The sequence below is a fragment of the Ovis canadensis genome, chromosome X, assembly GCF_042477335.2.
Source record: "Ovis canadensis isolate MfBH-ARS-UI-01 breed Bighorn chromosome X, ARS-UI_OviCan_v2, whole genome shotgun sequence".
NCBI lineage: Eukaryota > Metazoa > Chordata > Mammalia > Artiodactyla > Bovidae > Ovis > Ovis canadensis.
The window spans coordinates 117,625,846-117,648,345 of record NC_091727.1 but is presented as its reverse complement, the minus strand read 5'-3'; the positions used below and the strand labels follow the sequence as shown (position 1 = coordinate 117,648,345).

The window sequence follows — 22,500 nt, the reverse complement described above, 5'->3', positions numbered from 1 at the left end:
ATATTCTTGCCTCCTTTGTCAAAGAAAAGGTGTCCATAGGTACGTGGATTTATCTCTGGGCTTTCTATTTTGTTCCATTGATCTATATTTCTGTCTTTGAGCTGGTACCATACTGTCTTGATGACTGTGGCTTTGTAGTGGAGCCTGAAGTCAGGCAGGTTGATTCCTCCAGTTCCGTTCTTCTTTCTCAAGATTGCTTTGGCTATTCTAGGTTTTTTGTATTTCCATACAAATTGTGAAATTATTTGTTCTAGCTCTGTGAAAAATACCGTTGGTAGCTTGATAGGGATTGCATTGAATCTATAGATTGCTTTGGGTAGTATACTCATTTTCACTATATTGATTCTTCTGATCCATGAACATGGTATATTTCTCCATCTATTTGTGTCCTCTCTGATTTCTTTCACCAGTGTTTTATAGTTTTCTATATATAGGTCTTTTGTTTCTTTAGGTAGATATATTCCTAAGTATTTTATTCTTTTCGTTGCAATGGTGAATTGAATTGTTTCCTTAATTTCTCTTTCTGTTTTCTCATTACTAGTGTATAGGAATGCAAGGGATTTCTGTGTGTTGATTTTACATCCTGCAACTTTACTATATTCATTGATTAGCTCTAGTATGTTTCTGGTAGAGTCTTTAGGGTTTTCTATGCAGAGGATCATGTCATCTGCAAACAGTGAGAGTTTTACTTCTTCTTTTCCAATTTGGATTCCTTTTATTTCTTTTTCTGCTCTTATTGCTGTGGCCAAAACTTCCAAAATTATGTTGAATAATAATGATGAAAGTGGGCACCCTAGTCTTGTTCCTGACTTTAGGGGAAATGCTTTCAGTTTTTCACCATTGAGGATAATGTTTGCTGTGGGTTTGTCATATATAGCTTTTATTATGTTGAAGTGTGTTCCTTCTGTTCCTGCTTTCTGGAGAGTTTTTATCATAAATGGATGTTGAATATTGTCAAAGGCTTTCTCTGCATCTATTGAGATAATCATGACTTTTATTTTTCAATTTGTTAATATGGTATATTACATTGATTGATTTGCAGATATTGAAGAATCCTTGCATCCCTGAGATAAAGCCACTGGTCATGATGTATAATCTCTTTAATGTGTTGTTGGATTCTGATTGCTAGAATTTTGTTGAGGATTTTTGCGTCTATGTTCATCAGTGATATTGGCCTGTAGTTTTCTTTTTTTGTGGCATCTTTTTCAGGTTTTGGTATTAGGGTGATGGTGGCCTCATGGAATGAGTTTGGAAGTTTACCTTCCTCTGCAATTTTCTGGAAGAGTTTGAGTAGGATAGGTGTTAGCTCTTCTCTAAATTTTTGGTAGAATTCAGCTGTGAAGCCGTCTGGTCCTAGGCTTTTGTCTGCTGGAAGATTTCTGATTACAGTTTCAATTTCCATGCTTGTGATGTGTCTGTTAAGATTTTCCATTTCTTCCTGGTTCAGTTTTGGAAAGTTCTACTTTTCTAAGAATTTGTCCATTTCTTCCATGTTGTCCATTTTACTGGCATATAATTGCTGATAGTAGTCTCTTATGATCCTTTGTATTCCTGTGTTGTCTCTTGTGATCACTCCATTTTCATTTCTAATTTTACTGATTTCACTTTTCTCCCTGTGTTTCTTGATGAGTCTGGCTAATGGTTTGTCAATTTTATTTTTCTTCTCAAAGAACCAACTTTTGGCTTTGTTGATTTTTGCTATGGTCTCTTTTGTTTCTTTTGCATTTATTTCTGCCCTAATTTTTAAGATTTCTTTCCTTGTACTAACTCTGGGGTTCTTCATTTCTTCCTTTTCTATTGCTTTAGGTGTAGAGTTAGGTTATTTATTTGACTTTTTTCTTGTTTCTTGAGGTATGCCTGTATTGCTATGAACCTTTCCCTTAGCACTGCTTTTACAGTGTCCCACAGGTTTTGGGTTGTTGTGTTTTCATTTTCATTCATTTCTATGCATATTTTGATTTCTTTTTTGATTTCTTATGTGATTTGTTGGTTATTCAGCAGCATGTTGTTCAGCCTCCATATGTTGGAATTTTTAATAGTTCTACTGTAATTGACATCTAATCTTACTGCATTGTGGTCAGAAAAGATGCTTGGAATGATTTCAGTTTTTTTTTTAATTTACCAAGCCTAGATTTATGGCCCAGGATGTGATCTATCCTGGAGAAGGTTCCGTGTGCACTTGAGAAAAAGGTGAAATTCATTGTTTTGTGGTGAAATGTCCTATAGATATCAATTAGGTCTAACTGGTCTAGTGTATCATTTAAAGTTTGTGTTTCCTTGTTAATTTTCTGTTTAGTCGATCTATCCATAGGTGTGAGTGGGGTATTAAAGTCTCCCACTATTATTGTGTTATTGTTAATTTCCCCTTTCATACTTGTTAGCATTTGTCTTACATATTGTAGTGCTCCTATGTTGGGTGCATATATATTTATAATTGTTATATCTTCTTCTTGGATTGATCCTTTGATCATTATGTAGTGTCCTTCTTTGTCTCTTTTCACAGCCTTTGTTTTAAAGTCTCTTTTATCTGATATGAGTATTGCTACTCCTGCTTTCTTTTGGTCTCTATTTGCATGGAATATCTTTTGCCAGCCCTTCACTTTCAGTCTGTATGTGTCCCTTGTTTTGAGGTGAGTCTCTTGTAGACAATATATACAGGGGTCTTGTTTTTGTATCCATTCAGCCAGTCTTTGTCTTTTGGTTGGGGCATTCAACCCATTTACGTTTAAGGTAATTGCTGATAAGTACGATCCCGTTGCCATTTACTTTATTGTTTTGGGTTCGAGTTTATATACCCTTTTTGTGTTTCCTGTCTAGAGAAGATCCTTTAGCATTTATTGGAGAGCTGGTTTGGTGGTGCTGAATTCTCTCAGCTTTTGCTTGTCTGTAAAGCTTTTGATTTCTCCTTCATGTTTGACTGAGATCCTTGCTGGGTACAGTAATCTGGGCTGTAGGTTATTTTCTTTCATCACTTTAAGTATGTCCTGCCATTCCCTCCTGGCCTGAACAGTTTCTATTGAAAGACCAGCTGTTATCCTTATGAGAATCCCCTTGTGTGTTATTTGTTGTTTTTCCCTTGCTGCTTTTAATATTTGTTCTTTGTGTTTGATCTTTGTTAATTTGATTAATATGTGTCTTGGGGTGTTTTGCCTTGGGTTTATCCTGTTTGGAACTCTCTGGGTTTCTTGGACTTTGGTGATTATTTCCTTCCCCATTTTAGGGACGTTTTCAACTATTATCTTCTCAAGTATTTTCTTATGGTCTTTCTTTTTGTCTTCTTCTTCAGGGACTCCTATGATTCGAATGTTGGGGGATTTAACATTGTCCCAGAGGTCTCTGAGATTGTCCTTATTTCTTTTAATTCATTTTTCTTTTTTCCTCTGACTCATTTATTTCTACCATTCTATCTTCTACCTCAGTAATCCTATCTTCTGCCTGTTATTCTACTATTTGTTCCCTCCAGAGTGTTTTTTATATCATTTATTGCATTATTCATTATATATTGACTCTTTTTTAATTTCTTCTAGGTCCTTGTTAAACCTTTCTTGCATCTTCTCAATCCTTGTCGCTAGGCTATTTATCTGTGATTCCATTTTGTTTTCAATATTTTGGATCATTTTCACTATCATTTTTCGGAATTCTTTATCAGGTAGATTCCCTATCTCTTCCTCTTTTGTTTGGTTTGGTGGGCATTTATCCTGTTCCTTTACCTGCTGGGTATTCCTCTGTCTCTTCATCTTGTTTATATTTCTGTGTTTAGAGCCACCTTTCTGTTTTCTGGCAGTTTGTGGAGTTTGCTTTATTGTGGAGTTTCTTCACTGTGGGTGGAGTTATACAGGTGGCTTATCAAGGTTTCCTGGTTAGGGAAGCTTGTGTCAGTGTTCTAGTGGGTGGAGCTGGATTTCTTCTCTCTGGAGTGTACTGAAGTTTCTAGTAATGAGTTTTGAGATGTCAGTGGGTTTGGAGTGACTTTGGGCAGCCTGTATATTGAAGCTCAGGGCTATGTTTCTGTCTTGCTGGAGAATTTCGTGGTATGTCTTGCTCTGGAGCTTGTTGGCCCTTGGGTGGTGCTTGGTTTCAGTGTAGGTATGGAGGCGTTTGATGAGCTCCTATCAATTAATGTTCCCTGGAGTCAGGAGTTCTCTGGTGTTCTCAGGATTTGGACTTAAGCCTCCTGCTTCTGGTTTTCAGTCTTATTTTTACAGTAGTCTCAAGACTTCTCTTTCTATACAGCACCATTGATAAAACATCTAGGTTAATGATGAAAAGTTTCTCCACAGTGAGGGATACCCAGAGAGGTTCGCATAGTTACATGGAGAAGAGAAGAGGGAGGAGGGAGATAGAGGTGACCAGGATGAGATGAGGTGGAATCAAAAGAGGAGAGAGCAAGCTAGCCAGTAATCACTTCCTTATGTGCGCTCCACAGTCTGGACCACTCAGAGATGTTCACGGAGTTACAGAGAAGAGAAGAGGGAGGAAGGAGACAGAGGTGGCCAGGAGGATAAAGGGGGGAATCAAAAGGAGAGAGACAGATCCAGCCAGTAAGCAGTTCCCTAAGTGTTCTCCACAGCCTGGAACACACAAAGAGATTCACAGAGTTGGGTAGAGAAGAGAAGGGGGAGGGAGGATATAGAGGCAATCTGGTGGAGAAAAAGAAGAGTCCAAAGCAGGGGAGAGAACAGTCAAGCCAGTAATTTCTCTCCCAAGTAAAAATGGGTACTGAAGATTGGGTTCTTAAAGGTACAAAATTGATAATAAATACCAAAAAGCAAAGATTAAAAATCTACAGTAGAGGTTGGATTTTCAAAAATACAGTATTGAAGAAAAAGAAAAAAGTCACAAAATTATAAAATATATACATAAGAAGTTTGCTTTAAAAAATAGGGTCTCTCTTTTGTTTTGCAAAGTAATAGTAGCCTATACAAATGAAAATTAAAGGGGTAATAGAGGACTTAAAAATATAAATTTTTTTTAAAGTAAAGAATGATAGTAAAAATAGTAAAAATATATCTAGGACTTTCTCTGGTGTTGTTGTGGGCAGTGTGGGGTCCGTTCATTTTTGGATAGTTCCTTGATCTGGCATGTATTTCTCAAGATCTATAGGCCCCTTCCTATGTAGTCGGTACTAACTACAAGGCTTTAATCTATTGCACCTGTCACTTCCAAGGAGGTTCCCTCTGTTTTAGCTTTTTCTGTTTGCTGGTCTCTTCAGTGTCTAATTTCCACCCTGGCACAAAGGGGCGGTGGTGGACACTCTTTTAGGCTCACTTTTTCAGTCATGCTGTGGGGAGGGAAGGACGCTGCAAACAAATAACACTGGCGTGTGCTTGCAGTGTCTCGGCCACACTGGGTTTGCCCCCACTCACAGCATGTGTGCTTTCCCTGTCTACACTGCTTAGGCTCTAGGTTGCTCTGCCAGGAACTGTCTGAGGCCAGCCCTGGGTTATATGTACTTCCCAGGTCTAAGCTGCACAGGTTCAGGTACTCGGGTAGTCCTCAGAGGCGCAGACTCGGTCGGGCCTGCGTTTTGTGCCCTTCCCAGGTCTGAGCAGCTCAGGTGACCAAGTGTTTGGTGAGCGTGGTAGCTGTGACTTATTGCCTTCCCCGTCCCTGCCTCTTGGTTTTCTGGGTGTACAACCAGCACACCTTCTCAGGTGGATATTGATCATCCAGTATTCCAAGAAGTCTTGGTTAGCAATGAAGCCTGCTTGCAATTTGGTAGATAATGCCTCTCTGGGGCCACATTTGCCCCCTTCTGGCTCTGGGTACCCTCGTCTGCCTGTCACCAGAGGGGGTAGGCTGGTCTGCAGCCGGCTAGCTCTGCTCAGTCCTTTGTTCTGTGAGCAGGCCTGGCAGTGTCTCAGGTTAGGGCTTTTCACGTGGTAGTTATCCCACAGTCTGGTTTGCTATCCCAAGTTAGTTCCCTCAGATTGTCCTTGGGGCATTCAGGCCCAGTCTTTACTCTAAGCAATGTAGCCCGAGCCTCCCTGCCCAGCCCCCGCTTGCTCGTGGTGAATGCAGGTGTCTGCGCTGCTTCTCCGCTGGGGCAGTTACTGTTGGGCACCTAATCTTTGGGTTTTAATTATTTATTTATTTTTCCTCCCGATTATGTTGCCCCCTGTGGTTCCAAGGCTCGCCACAGACTCGACAGTGAGAGTGTTTCCTGGTGTTTGGAAACTTCTCTCTTTTTTATGACTTCTTTCCTGGGACGGAGCTCCATCCCTACCTCTTTTGTCTCTCTTTTTATCTTTTATATTTTTTCCTACCTCCTTTCGAAGACAATGGGCTGCTTTTCTGGGTGCCTGATGTCCTCTGCTGGCATTCAGAAGTTGTTTTGTGGAATTTTCTCAGTGTTCAAATGTTCTTTTGATGAATTTGTTGGGGAGAAAGTGGTCTCCCTGTCCTATTCCCCCACCATCTTAGGACCACCCAGTCCACGCTTTTAACCAATCATATTATATAACATGTTTTAATAAAATGCTCACATCTTTATTTAACAGGAGAAAGAAACAGGTGGAACTGAAGGAATTTCTAAACTGTTGACAAAGCTATAAAATAATTTTTAATGATTATCAAATATAGCAAATTTTCCATATGTTCTTCCCATTCTCTCCCCATTCTTGAAGTTGTCCAGTATCTACATGTCCAATGCATAAGGTCATTATGTACTATATTTTCTCCCTTGTAGCCCTTTTTAGTCTTAATTCTGTATGGTATGTATTGGATGCTAACTTCCAGTCTTTCTATTGATGTCGTTCCATTAATTTTGGTTTTATGAAGCACCAAAAGTTTTCTCAGGATTCATGAGACCAACATTTCCTGAATTATTTACACATTGATGGAGTTTCCTTCATTAATAATTTAAAGTCATTTTAGCTAGATATAAAACCCTTGGCTTACATGTTCTTGCCTTGGGTGTCTTAAATATGTCATCCATTTTCTTCTGGCATAAATGTTGTCAAAGTCTACTGACAATTTTCTCTGTATTGAAACACTTGGTCTTTTTTGCCTGGTTGTCAAAAGACTTTTTTCCTTCAAGTCTAATAATTTTATTAGCATATGTCTTGGTGTTAGTCATTCTGGGTTGATTTTCCAAGGTATATAGTGTGCCTTTTCAGTATGTAGTTTCAAATCATTTTTTAAAATTTCAGTAAAAATTTCTTTGCTTATAGACTTTGTTATTCTGTCCCCTTATTTTATTTGCCTGTCTTCTGTTTGTCACATCCTTTGATAACTTTCTTTTTTATTATTTTAATCTCATTTCTTTTTGATTTAAAAATAATCTTCCTTTTCATCTTCTGTTTCTCTTAAGGTATTATCTCTTGTGTTTATTTGCCCATGTTTCCTCTAGCTAGTCTTCATTTCTGAAATGATTATTTTCTTTTACTTCTAACTGTTTCTTGGGTTTAGCATATACTTTCTGAGTTGCTCTTATTTTGAATTCTTATATTCTTTTATATCATGTATATTTTTCCATATCATATAACTTTTTCTTAATATCTTTTCACTAGTTTTAAAACATTAGATTATAATTTTCATCTATTTTTTGGTAAACATCTTTCTGGCCTGCTTTAATTCTGTAACAATATTAATTCTGTTGCTTATATTTACATGAAAGTAGTTTCCCTTAAGTTTTAGAAGGAGGCTTGATTTAGGATAGTTTTTTTTTTCTAATTTCACAGCTATAGAGTTCCATCTTCTATTATTTTTGCCAATTTAATTATAGTAAATTCCTTTCTGAAATATGATTCTGCCTGTTCACCTCCTCTACTTTTATCTGGACTCTCTAGTTTATGTCTCGTGGCTCTATCTTAGCCAGTGTGGAGTCTGTTTCCATCAGTTTCTCTTCAGGGTAGACTTGGCCCGGGAAGAGAGCTTTGGGTGGTTTTGAGAGCTCAAAGGGCCCAGGTGGCTCCCAGGCTGTCCCATGGTCTCCTTGCATTTGGTCACTCTTGGACAATGCAGACTCCTACCAGACTCACTCACTTCATACATCAGCTTGCTGACATTTCAGTGAGTTGTCTTAGAGTCCTCACATCTACCAGAGGCCCTGCTCATTCTGTCTCTAGACTCTCCTGTAACTAATACCATCCTGCTCTTCTAGCATCTCTAATTTGGCCACCCAGTCATATTTCAGGGTTCATTGGAGCATCACTTTGATCTGGTCTTGTTGCAGACTATGTCTGTGGATTTTAGCTTTGCCTTCCTACTTAGACTGCAGACTCACGTTTCGTGCTTGTGCTTTTTATTGTGGCATTTGGGGAAATAGAAGAACTATGCTGCCTTGAAATATATACATTACCATGTGTAAAACAGATAGCTAGTGGAAAGTTGCTAGATAACACAGGAAGCTCAGCCTGGTGCTCTGTGAGGACCTAGAGGGTAGAAGGGTGGGCAGGATGGAAGGGTGGGGTGGGAGGAGAGAGACTCAAGAGAGAGGGGATATCTGTATACTTATAGCTGATTCATGCTGTCATAATGGCAAAAACCAGCACAATATTGTAAAGCAATTATCCTTCATTAGAAAAAATATTATGCTGCCATCCATGACCTTCCTCATAGGATTTCTCTGTAAATTACAAACCATGGGCCAACTCCTGTCTGCCAGTTGTTTGCATACAGGCTGCAAGCTGCAAATGTTGTGTATACTTTTAAGTAGTTGAAAAAATCTAAAGAAGAAAATTATATGAAATTCAAATTTGAGTGTCCATAAAGGTCAGTTGGAACACAGCAATGCCTATTCATCTGTATATTGTCTATGGCTGCTTTCATGCTACAGCAGCAAAGTGTCAGTATCATGATGCACTTGATCAGTTCCCTATTATTGGCCATTTAGATTAATCTAAATTTTATTATTATAGGTATCATTTCACAGCTAATATTAGCATATATATTTCATTACTTTCGTGGGATAAATTGTTACAGTTAAGATTGCCAGATGAAAGGAGATTATATTCATTTTAAACTCTTGAATTGCCATTGACAAATTGTCATCCAGAAAGGATATACAAGTTAAATATCTATTAATATTAAGGATACTGGTTAAATAAATTATAGTGCAGTCATACAATGAAATATTATACAGAGGTTCAAGAAAATGAAGTAGGTCTATTTTACTGATATATAAAAATATATAATATATGCTGTCTCATTAAACACTCTGGTTCAATATCTAGGGTATGATTCCTCCATATTAAGGAAATGGTGGCATTAGAATACACATACTTAAATTTTTCACAAGAGGCATTGATTACAGCTAGGTTGTACTGACTTACATAGCAACCAGTAGTTTGACTCACTGGTTGGTTGGCCATGCTTTTGCCCACAGGAATGTATGTAATTAAAAATTCTTCCCAATGTGATAGATGAGGAAAGGGCATCCTGTTTTAAATTTACAAATCAAATTTTATATTTTTCACGTGTTCATTGACTTGAATTAATTCTTCTGTGAGATTCTTGTTCATTGCTTGTTTTTGCCTGGCAATATTCTTTTCCCTGATGATTTGTAAAGCTGTTAATATATCAATTAGTAATCCTTTGGTTTGTCATCACTGTTTGCCTTTGTATTGTATTTAGGGTGATTAACGATGTACAAAAGGTTTTTCTTTTTGCAGTCAAATCTTCTTTTATTATTTTTTTAATTTATTTGTTTAGTTGAAGGATAATTTACAAAACTTTGTTGTTTTCTGTCAAAGCTCAACATGAATGAGCCATAGGTATACATATATCCTCTCCCTTTTGAAACTCCCTCACATCTCCTGCCCCATCCCATCCCTCTAGATTGATACACAGCCCCTGTTTGAATTTCCTGAGCCATACAGAAAATTCCCATTGGTTATCTATTTTACATATGTAAGTTTCCATGTTACTCTTTCCATACATCTCACCCCCTCCTCTCCTCTCCCCATGTCCATAAGTCTATTCTCTGTTTCTCCATTGCTGTCCTATAAATAAATTCTTCAGTACCATTTTTCTAGATTCCGTATATATGCCTTAGAATATGATACTTATTTTTCTCTTTCTGACTCACTTCACTCCGTATAATAGGTACTAGGTTCATCCACCACATCGGAACTGACTCAAATGTGTTCCTTTTTATGGCTGACTAACTTTATGTACCACAACTTCTTTTTCCATTCATCTGTCGATGGACATCTAGGTTGCTTCCATGTTGTAAAGAGTGCTGCAATGAACAATGGGATACATGTGTCTTTTTCAATTTTGTTTTCCTCAGGGTATATGCCTAAGAGTGGGACTACTGGGTCATATGGTGGTTTTATTCCTACTTTTTAAAGGAATTGCCATACTGTCTTGCATAGTGGCTGTATCAATTTACATTCCTACCAACAGTGCAAGAGCGTTCCCTTTTCTTCACACACTCTCCAGCATTTATTATTTGTAGACTTTTTGATGGTGGCCATTCTGACTAGTGTGAGGTGATATCTCGTTGTAGTTTTGATTTGCATTTCTCTAATAATGAGCAATGTTGAGCGTCTTTTCATGTGTTTGTTAACCTCTGTATGTCTTCTTTGGAGAAATGTCTGTTTAGGTCTTTTCCCTGCTGTTTGATTGGGTTGTTTGTTTTTCTGGCATTAAGTTGTATGAGCTACTTGTATATTTTAGAAATTAATCCTTTGTCAGTTGTTTCATTTGCTATTATTTTCTCCCATTCTGAATGTTGTCTTTTTACCTTGCTTATAGTTGCTTATAGTTTCCTTTGCTGTGCAAAAGCTTTTACGTTTAATCAGGTCCCACTTGTTTACTTTCGTTTTTATTTCCGTTACTCTAGGAGGTGGGTCATAGAGGATCTTGCTTTGATTTATGTCATTGAGTGTTCTGCCTATATTTTCCTCTGAGAGTTTTATAGTTTCTGGTCTTACATATAGCTCTTTAATCTATTTTGAGTTTATCTTTGTGTGTGGTGTTAGGAAGTGTTCTAATTTCATTCTTTTACATGTAGCTGTCCAGATTTCCCAGGACCATTTATTTAAGAGGCTCTCTTTGCCCTATTGTATATTCTTGCCTCCTTTGTCAAAAATAAGGTAGCCATAGGTGCATGGGTTTATTTTTGGGCTTTCTATCTTGTTCCATTGGTCTATATTTCTGTATTTGTGCCAGTACCATACTGTCTTGATGACTGTAGCTTTGTAGTATAATCTGAAGTTGGAATCCAGCTCCATTCCTCTTTCTCAAGACTGCTTTGGCTATTCGGGGTCTTTTGTGTTTCCATAAGAATTGTGAAATTTTTTGTTCTAGTTCTGTGAAAAATGTCATTGGTAACTTGATAGGGATCGCATTGAATTTGTAGATTGCACTTGGTAGTATAGTCATTTTCACAATATTGATTCTTCCTACCCAGGAACATGGATTATGTTTTTGTTGTCTCTATCTGTTTTTGTCATCTCCATCTGTTTTTTTCATCTTTGATATCTTTCATTATTGTCATATATATATTTTTGTATATAATTCTTTTGTCTCCTTAGGTAAGTTTATTCCTAAATATTTAATTCTTTTTGTTGCAATGGTGAATGGGATTGATTCCTTAATTTCTCTTTCGGATTATTCATTGTTAGTATATAGAAATGCAAGTGATTTCTGTGTATTGATTTTGTATCCTGAAACTGCAAAATTCACTGATTAGCTCTTGTAATTTCCTGGTACTATCTTTAGGGTTCTATGTACAGTATCATGCCAACTGCAAACAATGAGAACTTTACTGCTTTCATGATCTGGATTCCTTTTATTTCTTTTTCTTCTCTAATTGCTATAGCTAGGACTTCCAGAACTATGTTGAATAATAATGGTGAAAGTGGACACTCTTGTCTTGTTCCTGATCATAGGGGGAATGCTTTCAGTTTTCCACCATTGAGAATAATGTTTGCTGTAGGCTTATCATATATGGCCTTTACTCTGTTGAGGTAGGTTCCCTCTATGCCCATTTTTTGAAGAGTTTTAATCACAAATGGGTGCTGAATTTTGTCAAAGGCTTTTTCTGCATCTATTGAGATGATCATATGGTTTTTATCTTTCAGTTTATTAATATGGTGTATCACATTGATTTGCAAATATTGAAGAATCCTTGAGTTCCTGGAATAAACCCAACTTGATCATGGTGTATGAGCTTTTTGATGTGTTGCTGAATTCTGTTTGCTAAAATTTTATTGAGAATTTTTGCATCTATGTTCATCAGTGTTATTGGCCTGTAGTTTTGGTTTTTGGTGTTGTCTTTGTCTGGTTTTGGTATCAGGGTCATGGTGGCCTCATAGAATGAGTTTGGAAGTGTTACTTCCTCTGCGAATTTTTGAAAGAGTTTTAAAAGGATAGGCATTAGCTCTTCTCTAAATGTTTGATAGAGTTCTCCTGTGAAGCCATCAGGTCTTGGGCTTTTGTTTTTGGGGAGACTTTTTTTTATCACACTTTCTATTTCAGTGCTCATAATTGGGTTGTTCATAATTTCTATTTCTTCCTGGTTTAGTATTGGAAGATTGAACTTTTCTAAGAATCGGTTCATTTCTTCCAGGCTATCCATTTTATTGCCATATAGTTGTTCATAATAGTCTCATAATTCTTTGTATTTCTGCATTGTTTGTTGTAACCTCTCCTTTTTCGTTTCTAATTTTGTTGATTTGATGCTTTTCTCTTTTTTTCTTTTTTTTTCTTTTTTTTTTCTTTTTTTCTTGATGAGTCTGGCTAAAGGCTTGTTAATTTTATCTTCTTAAAGAACCAGCTTTTCATTTTATTAATCTTTACTATTGTTTCTTTCATTTCTTTTTCATTTATTTCTGCTCATATCTTTATGATTTCTTTCCTTCTACTAATTTTGGTTGTTTTTGTTTTTCTTTTTCTAGTTGTTTTAGGTGTAAAGTTAGGTTGTCTATTCTATGTTTCTTCTGTTTCTTGAGGTAGCATTGTATTGCTATAAACTTCCCTCTTAGAACTGCTTTTGCCGCATCCCATAGGTTTTGAGTTGTGTTTTCATTGTCATTTGTTTCTAGAAATTTTTTGATTTCCCTTTTGATTTCTTCAGTAACCTGTTGGTTGTTTAGAAACGTGTTGTTTAATCTTCATGTGTTTGTGTTTCTTACAGTTTCTTTCTTGTAAAAAAAACTTCATCTCATCTCATCTCATAGCGTTGTGGTCAGAAAAGAAGCTTGATACAATTTCAATTTTCTTAAATTTACTGAGGTTTCATTTGTGACCCAAGACGTGGTCTATCCTGGAGAATGTTCTATGTGCACTTGAGAAGAAGCTGTACTCTTCTGTATTTGGCTGGAATGTCCTGAAGATATCAATGAGATCCATCTCATCTTATGAATCATTTAAGACTTGTGTTTCTTTATTAATTTTCTGTTTTGATGATCTGTCCATTGGTGTGAATGGGGTGTTAAAGTCTCCTACTTATTGTGTTACTGTCAATTTCTCCTTTTATGTCTGTTAGTGCTTGTCTTATGTATTGAGGTGCTCCTATGTTGGGTGCATAGATATTTACAGTTGTTATGTCTTCCTCTTGGATTGATCCCTTGATCATTATGTAGTGTCCTTCTTTATTTGAAAGTCTACTTTGTCTGATATGAGGATTGCTACCCCGGCTTTCTTTTGCTTTCCATTTGCATGGAATATATTTTCCATCCTCTCACTTTCAGTCTATATGTGTCTTTAGGTCTGAAGTGGGTTTCTTGTAGACAGTATATAGATGGATCTTGTTTTTGTATCCATTCAGCCAGTCTGTCTTTTGGTTGGAGCATTTAATCTGTTCCCACTTAAAGTAATTATTGATATGTATGTTCCCTAATGCCATTGCCTTAATTGTTTGGGGTTTGTTTTTGTAGATCTTTTTCTTCTCTTGTATTTCCTAACTATGTAAATCCCTTTAACATTTCTTGTAAAGCTGGTTTGGTGGTACTGAATTCTCTTAACTTTTGCTTGTTTGAAAAGTTTTTGATTTCTCCATCAGTTTTGAAAGAGATCCTTGCCAGGTACAGTAATCTTGGTTGTAGATTTTTCCGTTTCAGTACTTTAAATATATCCTGCCATTCCCTTCTGGCCTGCAGAGTTTCTGCTGAAAGATCAGCTATTAAATGTATGGGGTTTCCCTTGTGTGTTACTTGTTGCTTCTCCCTTGCTGCCTTTAATATTATTTCTTTGTGTTCAATCTTTGTTAGTTTGATTAGTATATGTCTTGGCATATTTCTCCTTGGGTTTATCTTGTATGGGTCTCTTTGTGCCTCTTGGACTTGATTGACTATTTCCTTTTTCATGTTGAGGAAATTTTCAACTATAATCTCTTCAAAACTGTTCTCATACCCTTTCTTTTTCTCTTCTTCTGGGACCCCTATAATTTGAATGTTGGTGCATTTGATATTGTCCCAGAGGACTCTGAGACTGACCTCAATTCTTGTTACTTTATTCTGCTCTTCAGCAGTTATTTCCACCACTTTATCTTCCAGATCACTGATTCATTTTTCTGCTTCAGATATTCTGCTATTGATTCCTTCTGGAGTATTTTTAGTTTCAGTAATTGTGTTGTTTGTCTCTGTACATTTATTGTTTAATTCTTCTAGGTCTTTGTTAATTGATTCTTGCATTTTCTCCATTTTGTTTTCAAGGTTTTTGATCATCTTTACTATAATTATTCTGAATTCTTTAGGTGGTTTGCCTATTTCCTCTTAATTTATTTGGACTTCTGTGTTTCTTGTTTGTTCCTTCATTTGTGTAGTATTTCTTTGCCTTTTCATTATTTTTTTTGTAAGTTATTGTGTTTAAAGTTTCCTTTTCCCAGGCTTTGACATTGAATTCTTTCTTCCTTTTGGTTTCTGCCCTCCTAAGTTTGGTCCAGTGGTTTGTGTGAGCTTCGTATAACGTAAGTTTTGTGCTGAGTTTTTGTTTGTTTTTTTCCTCTGATGGGCAAGGCTGAGTGAAGTGGTAATCCTGTCTGCTGATGATTGGGTTTGTATTTTTGTTTTGTTTCTTATTTAGATGAGGTGTCTTTCACAGGGTGCTACTGGTGGTTGGGTAATGCCAGGTCTTGAATTCAAGTGGTTTCCTTTGTGTGAGTTCTCACTATCTGATACTGCCTAGGGTTAGTTCTCTGGTAGTCTAGGGTCTTGGAGTCAGTGCTCCCAAAGGCTCAGGGTTTGATCTCTGGTCAGGAGTGAAGATTCCACAAGTGGTTTGTTATAGCATTAAGTGAGATTAAAACAAATATCCAAAAACAAGAAACCAAAAATGAACCCCAGACAAATGGCAGTTACAAAATCAGGCAAATAATACTTAAAATAATGGAATATACACATATACACCCATGAGCAAAATCAAAATAAGTCCAACAAAAATAAAATACAGTAGATTGACCCAGAGAACAATGGAAATCAAAAGTTATATTTACCAGTTAAGAAAAAAACTAACTAAAGGACAAACTGGAAAACAAAACTAATTCAAGGTGCCAAGTAGGGAATAAAGCAATGAAAACAAAGCTAACAAATATGTTGAGAGGAAAGGAAAGAAAGAAAAGAAAGAAAGAATAAATATGCAAAGTTAAAGAGGTAGATGAAGAAGATTCATATACATTAAAGATTAATTGCAAGGGGAAAAGAACAGTAGGAAAGGCAAACAAAAGAGTAAATGTAGAAAAATAATAATAGTTTTAAAAAATTAAAATTAAAAAAAGAGAAAAGGGAAAACTCCACAGAAATGCAAAAGCCCAACGTACAGGCAGAGGTTTATAACAACAATAAAAAATGTGACTGAGGAAAAAAAGAAAAAACTCAAAAGCTTAATTAGATTTCATAGTGCCAATAAAATCTGCAGCTACAACTGAGGGTGGAAAAAAGGCGAAAAAAAGAAAGAAAAAGTCCAAAAGAATCTACAGAACAAGTCGAAACCTAAGAATAATAAATGTTTTTCTTGGGTCACTGCTGTCAGAGTCCTTTCCCTCTCTGGGAGTCAAAGTCCACCTCACCTCCCTAGGATGCCGTCCAACACTGTGCTGATCTCTGGACCTGCTGTGGGGGCAGCTCATATTCCAATCTGATCCAACTCCTATGTGTTCTTGCCTTCAATGTCCTCAGCTATCAGAACTAGTGCATTTTCTTTTGTGGGAGCTCTCATGACCTTTTATATATTCTATAGACAGAGTCTGCCTAGTTGACTGTGTGGATTTAATCTGCAGCTTGTACAGCTGGTGGGAAGGTTTTGGGTCTTCTTCCTTAGCCACACTGCCCCTGGGTTTCAATTGTGGTTTTATTTCCACCTCTGCATGTGGGTCTTCCATTGGGATTTGCTCCTGAGGCTGCCCTGGAGGATTTGGGTTTGCTCCTGTGAGGGCCAGGTGTGGAGGTGGTGCACCTGCTTGGGTTGCAGGGGTTCTGGCAATACCAGGTACTCAGGGAAGTTGGCAGCTTGGGCAGCAGGAAATACAGTGCTCTAGAAGGGTATGGCAACCACTATTGGCCAATCCGCTCCAGCATTCTTGCCTGGAGAACCCCTCTCCCTGACAGAGAAGCCTGGCAGGCCACAGTCTATAGGGTTGCAAAGACTCAGACACTAATGAAGTGACCCTGCATGCATAGATGGAAGAATTTTTTTGCCTGTGGCATCTCTGCCCCAGTGAGAGTTGAGCATGAAGGTGGTACAGCTGCTTGGCCTGCGGGGACCCTGGTGGCACCAAATATGCAGGGACACGGACTGCCTCTGCCACAGAAGTTATGGCCCTATCAGAGTCTTTTTTCAAACCCCTTTTAGCTGGTGATCAGAAGGCCTCTTTGGCCAGTCTTTCTCCATAACTCCGCCCGTTCAGGCACTTAGAGGGCTCCCTTGCCTGGGGTTCTTCTGTTGTTTGGTGTGTCAGGTACATAGAGGGGCCCATGGCTGGGGTCTTATTCTGTAGATCAGCGCATCAGGCACTTAAAATCACCCTGGGTGGGGTCCTGCTCTGTAGTTCAGTACAGTCAGGGGTTTGATGGGCCAGCCTCTCTATTGTTCAGCTCCGGATGCTGGTGTGTGGGGAGAGAGAGGCTATGGTGATGACTCCACCCCCTATGCGTGACTCAGCAGTATCGCCTTGCTTCCATGGCTGCCTGGCTTTCCTCCACAGGCATTTCCCACCACAATCTCCTCCCTCAAGTCCCCTCAGTTGGTCTCGCCCCAGTCAACAGAAGCTCTCACCCTGGGATTGCTCCACAATTCCTAAACTTCAGCTCCCAGCCACTGCACCTTCTAGGAGACCTGCTTTCCTGTCTGGGGTATGTATGGCTGTGGCAAGGACTGTCTGATTCTCATTCCATTTAGGCTGCCACAGATCAGCTGTTTCACTCTCAGCCTTAAATGTTTCTCCTCTGACTCAGATGATTGCCCTGATGTGGGGACTGGACCCCTGCTTCAGTTCTAGCACCCACTGAGGGCAGGTCTAGTCCTGGTAACACTCCTGCTTTTTCCCCAAGTTCCTTCGTCCTACCGAGTTTTACATGGTTCTATATATTCTTTTCCTCTGGTCAGGTACTCCTGTCTGCTCTCAGCTGGTGTTCTGCATGCACTTCTGTGTCTGATGATGTATTCCTGATGTATCCATGGAAAGAAATGTACTCCATGTCCACCTACTCCTCCACCATCTTATTCTTCCTCTTCCTTTATTTTTTATGTGTAGAAAGCTATTTCCTACTACAGATTTATATAATTGCTCCTTAATACATTTTTCCAGGACTTACTTGATTTTTGTTTTTCACATACAGGTCTTTAATCCATAGAGGGTTTATCCATATAGGCTGTGAGGTAGGGTTTAACTTTATTTTTCAAATGTTTAGCCAGTTGTCTTAGTGTCATTTATTGGATAAACCATTACTTTAAGGTTGTATAATGTTTTTAGATTTTTTATCAGATATCTGTGCATTTTTTTAAAATTTAGGTGTGTTAAGATTTACATACCATACATTTTACTTTTAAGTGTACAGTTAGAAGAGTTTTAGCGAATGTATGCAATTTTGTAGCCACCACTCCAATCAAGATGTAGAAAACTTCCATCATCCCTCCAAGTTCCCTCATACTCTTTTACAGTACACCCCCTTCCCTGATCCTGTACCCTTGCAACCTCTGATCTGTTTTCTATCTGTAAGATTTTGCCTTTTCTTGAATATTATATAAATGGAATCATGATTAAAGTGAATGGTGAAAGTGTTAGTCACTCAGTTGTGTCTTACTGTTTGTGGCTGCATAGAATGTAGCCTGCCAGGCTCCTCTGTCCATGGGGTTTTCCAGGCAAGAAAACTGGAGAGGGTTGCCATTTCCTTCTCCAGGGGATCTTCCCAACCCAGGAATCAAACCTAGGTCTCCTGCATTGGCAGGCAGATTCTTTACCATTTGTGCCACTAGGGAAGCCCAAAATAATCATGCAACCCACAGATTTTTGAGTCTGGCTTCTTTCACTTAGCATGATGTTGCTGTGTTGTTGTGTGCCATTGCTTTTATTTTTATATAACCATTTACGTGTTCAAGGACATCATGACTATTCCTGACTTTTGGCTTTTATGAATAAAGCTCCTATAAACATTCATGTAGAGGTCTTTGTGTGGACATATTTTCATTTCTCTTCGGTCAGTACCTGGGAGTGAGATTTCTGGATCATTCACTAAGTGTATATTTTGTTTTCTAAGAAACTGTCAGACTGTTTTCCATAGTGATTGTGCTATTTTACATTGCCACCAGCAATATATAAAAAGTCCAGGTACTCTGCATCCTTATCAGCACTCGGAATTGTCAGTATTTTTTATTGTAGTCTTTCTACTAGGAGTATCATGGTTAAATATTTAGAATAATTTGGAAATTTTAAGCAGTGTTTCCCAACTCATCCCTCTGTATGTGCTCTAAGACTGGATGCTCCTGACTTACTGGGTCCATCTCTAGTTGCATTTGTTTTTAGTTTTTCTTCTTTCCATTTACCTCTCTAGTCTTACAGAACCAGAAAACAGCAGAGCAGAAAGGAGCTTAGAAGTAATCTAATGCAGGGATTGACAAACTTTTTCTGTAACGAACAAGATAGTAAATATTTTTGGTTTCACAAGCCATTGGGTCTATTACAGCAACTCAGCTCTGCTGTTGTAGCGTGAAAACAGCCATAGGTGATACAGAAACAAATGGATGTGACTGTGTTCTAGTAAAACTTCATTTACAAAAACAAGCAGCCTGCTAGATTGGGCCCTTAGAACATAGTTTTCTGTCCCCTGGTTTAGTCTAACAACTGTGTTTTACAGATGAGGGGACTGAGCTCACATTTCATCCTTTCCTCTGACCTGAAAGGAAGGAAGGCAAGGACTACAATATTGGCTTTCACCATAAGAGACACACTTAACTTGAGTTCAAGATGTGCTTATTTTGTATGCACAATTCCCTGTTCTTGCATGAAGTTGTTAATGCAAGGTCTTTCAAAACTTTTAACTGCACTGTCTTCTAGGATATTTTGTACATTGCCATAAACCCTGATGCTTTTCTGAGCCTCTGACAGCTCTGAAGCAATGGTCAAATTTGAGCAGTAAAAAAATAAAGATGGAAACAATTGAAGTAAGAAAAACATGTCACTGTTTCATTCTTCTACAAAAGACTTTGTTTCCAGTTTTGGAGATGTATGTCTGCATAAGTTTACCTTTTGAGATAGCTATTAAACATCATATAACAATCCCATGCTTTTTTTCTTGATCAGTTCTTTTAATTGTCCAAACAGATGACAATTCTTGGGTCAAAACAAACAAACAAACAAAAAACAAACAAACAGGAAAACATACACTCCATGCACACAAACCTAAAAATAAGCAGTTACTGCAGGTACTCAGGAAAAGAACACTGTTTAGAAAAGTCATCATGTGTTTTTTTCTCTCCCTTCCAGCACTGGAAGAAGTATGACATCTATGAGAAGCAAACCAAAGAAGAAACTGACTCTGTAGTGCTGATAGAGAGCCTGAAGAGAGCCTCTCAGTGATGGAGATAATTTATTTTAACCTTCAATGTGACCTTGTGAAGATTCATACTGTTCTCCATTTATTATCTGGGAACTTGTTAAAGGGAAACTGAAACTACTGGACCATTTCAAAACAGGCAGCTCATAAGAGCCACAGGTTTTTCTGTTGAGTCATGCACCGAAAAACTAAAAATAATAGGCCCTTTGGAGAAAAGAACAGAGTCATTCTTGCTGAATTATAAAAGCAGACATCTTTTGCGAAGGCTTCACACTAGGGGGCAAAAGCTAGAAAGCGATGATGGCAGTCGAGTTAATCTTATCAAGAGTTGTGACAACTTCCTGAGGGATCTATGCCTGCTTTGAATTCTTTTTCTCAGATAATACCAACACATATTATTTGTAGGAGAACTCATTTTGGGTGCAAATGCTGAAGTCAAACTTGAGTCATAGAGAACATCTAACAAAACAGAATTGATAGAATCTGCTATCTATTGTTTGGGATCCCATTGAGTTGGGGCTACGGCTATTAAAACTCTTTAATATTTAATAGTCTGGAATCTTCATCCCCTCCAGCAGCATTTTCCTCTGCTTTGAAAGGCCCAGGCATCCATGTCAGCCAGCTGTGACTACAGAAAAAGCAGAGGCAGCTTCTTTACTGAGAACTTTTGAGGCCATTGCGGGCTTTTAATGGCAGTGGAGGCAGAACAACTTATTGGATATTAGAGTTTGAAGGACCCAGTCTCTAATGATGAATTTCTTCTTCACCACTGCTATTCAGATCAAGTATTTAGCACACGTCCAGATTGTATTGTGCCTCCAACTGTGAAGTGCTGACTCCCTCAAAGAATTCACAGTCTAGTTGGGGCTCAATCAGTTTTTTCTCCCCACCAGTCATTTTCCAGACGTTTCAGCTCCCCACTCCCCACCCTGATTTCCCCTTTTGCATTCTCCTTCATCTCCCTCTGTGTATTCTTTCACCTCTCATTAGCAATTAGAATATAAATCTGTTCACAGCACCTAGAGGAGCAGGGAGTAATTTGCATCTCAGGAAAAGTATGAGTAGATTGAGAAACAATGACTAATTCTCTCATATTTTGTAACTTCTATGTGAGTCTGCATTTATTTGAAGGTTTTCAGCATTTACTGTTTATGCATTTTCTACACAGAAAAGAAGTATTCTCTTCACTTAGAACTTTGATATTTGCTTGAGAAAAAAAAAGAATAGTTATATCTTTCTCTTTTCCCTTACTCGCCCAAATGGTTATTAGCAGGCTTCGTTTCTAATACTGATAGCCAGCCATCCCAGGCTCCAACGTTAGTCCTTTGTGGGTTTTGTTTGTTTGTTTGTTTGTTTTCTGCCTATGTTAGGGCTCCATCCTCACCCATCCCCACAACATATTCATATATGTATATAATATCCCTCTATTTCTGCTTCCTCTATATTAAGAGTATGGAAATGAGAAGCTCCCCTCCTCACATAGACTCAGATTACTGGTAGGAACTTGAGAACTCCATGTCACAAGTTCTTCAAACATTCATTCATTCATATTAATAAGATAGTGCTAGTTCCAATTCCTGCTTTTAGGGGGAAGGGAGATAAGACATCCCTACTCTTTACAGGTTTGGGCAAAAGTCGCAATGTCCTTGCACCACAGTGGAGGAGAAAATTGGGGATCATGGCAATGGCAGATGTCAAGATGTTTCCTCCCTGCACTTCTATATTTGAGGTCAGGTTGAGGTTGGAAGACAGGCATGGATGTTCCATTCTGCCCTACTGTTCTCTAGAAAGAATATTTGGTTTTCCTGTGTAGGGAGGAGATTATTATTTCCTAGCCAGATCTTATACTTCCAGAAAACACAACACCTAAATGCCTCACCCAAAGCCATTTTTCCTGTCATCCTACTTAGATAGCAGTGGTGGGGGATGCTCTAATATTCTGATGATCTAAGGAACTACTGATCCCAGATAGTCCTGCAGCCTGAGAGTGGGAAAATTGTGTTTTGTTTCCATCTTGCTCTATTAGTAGCAAAATAGTTGGGGGAGAAAATGGGGTGGTGAATTATGGAAATGCCTATGGCTGTTTAATAATTCCTGAAAAGTGATCCCCAGGTCTTGAGAGCAATTGCTTAATTGAGAGCATCAGCTTAATTCCCACTACCTATAGGAAACTAGTAGGTTTATGTACTATTTGATGTCTAACCTATATGGTTTTTTTTTCTCCACATAGCTAAGTAAACCCACTGTAAGAATGGTCATTCTTATTCTTTCATTCAGATAAGTCTTTTCCTCATCTGGCACAGAAGGGATACATGAAACTATGTTAACATTTTTGGTAATGCCTTCAACTGGGGATCATTTTAACTTCTTGCAGAAAAGCTTAAGTAAAATAAATATTGTTTTTTTGTATGTCACCCAAATGTTTTCCTTTTGTCTTATTTCGAAGAAAGTGTTATGAGGAGTAGGTGGCAGAAAAAATTGGAGTTAAAAGAATGTAAGTTGGGAAAAAATTCCAAGAGTGCTAATTTATCTTACAACCGTTTATCATGAGCTTCTCTGC

The 22,500-nt window shown here is 38.0% G+C and overlaps 1 protein-coding gene across 2 annotated transcripts in view; it reads left to right on the top strand.

Moving 5' to 3' along the window:
* Positions 1-22,354, top strand: part of IL13RA1 (interleukin 13 receptor subunit alpha 1) — a 76,381-nt gene extending 54,027 nt beyond the window's left edge. For both annotated transcript variants that reach the window (XM_070292113.1, XM_070292114.1), the window contains one exon: positions 19,871-22,354. In XM_070292113.1, coding sequence (XP_070148214.1) covers positions 19,871-19,963 — 93 coding nt within the window. In that variant the 3' untranslated portion in view covers positions 19,964-22,354. The remainder of the gene's footprint in view (positions 1-19,870) is intronic.
* The last annotated feature ends 146 nt before the right edge of the window (positions 22,355-22,500 follow it).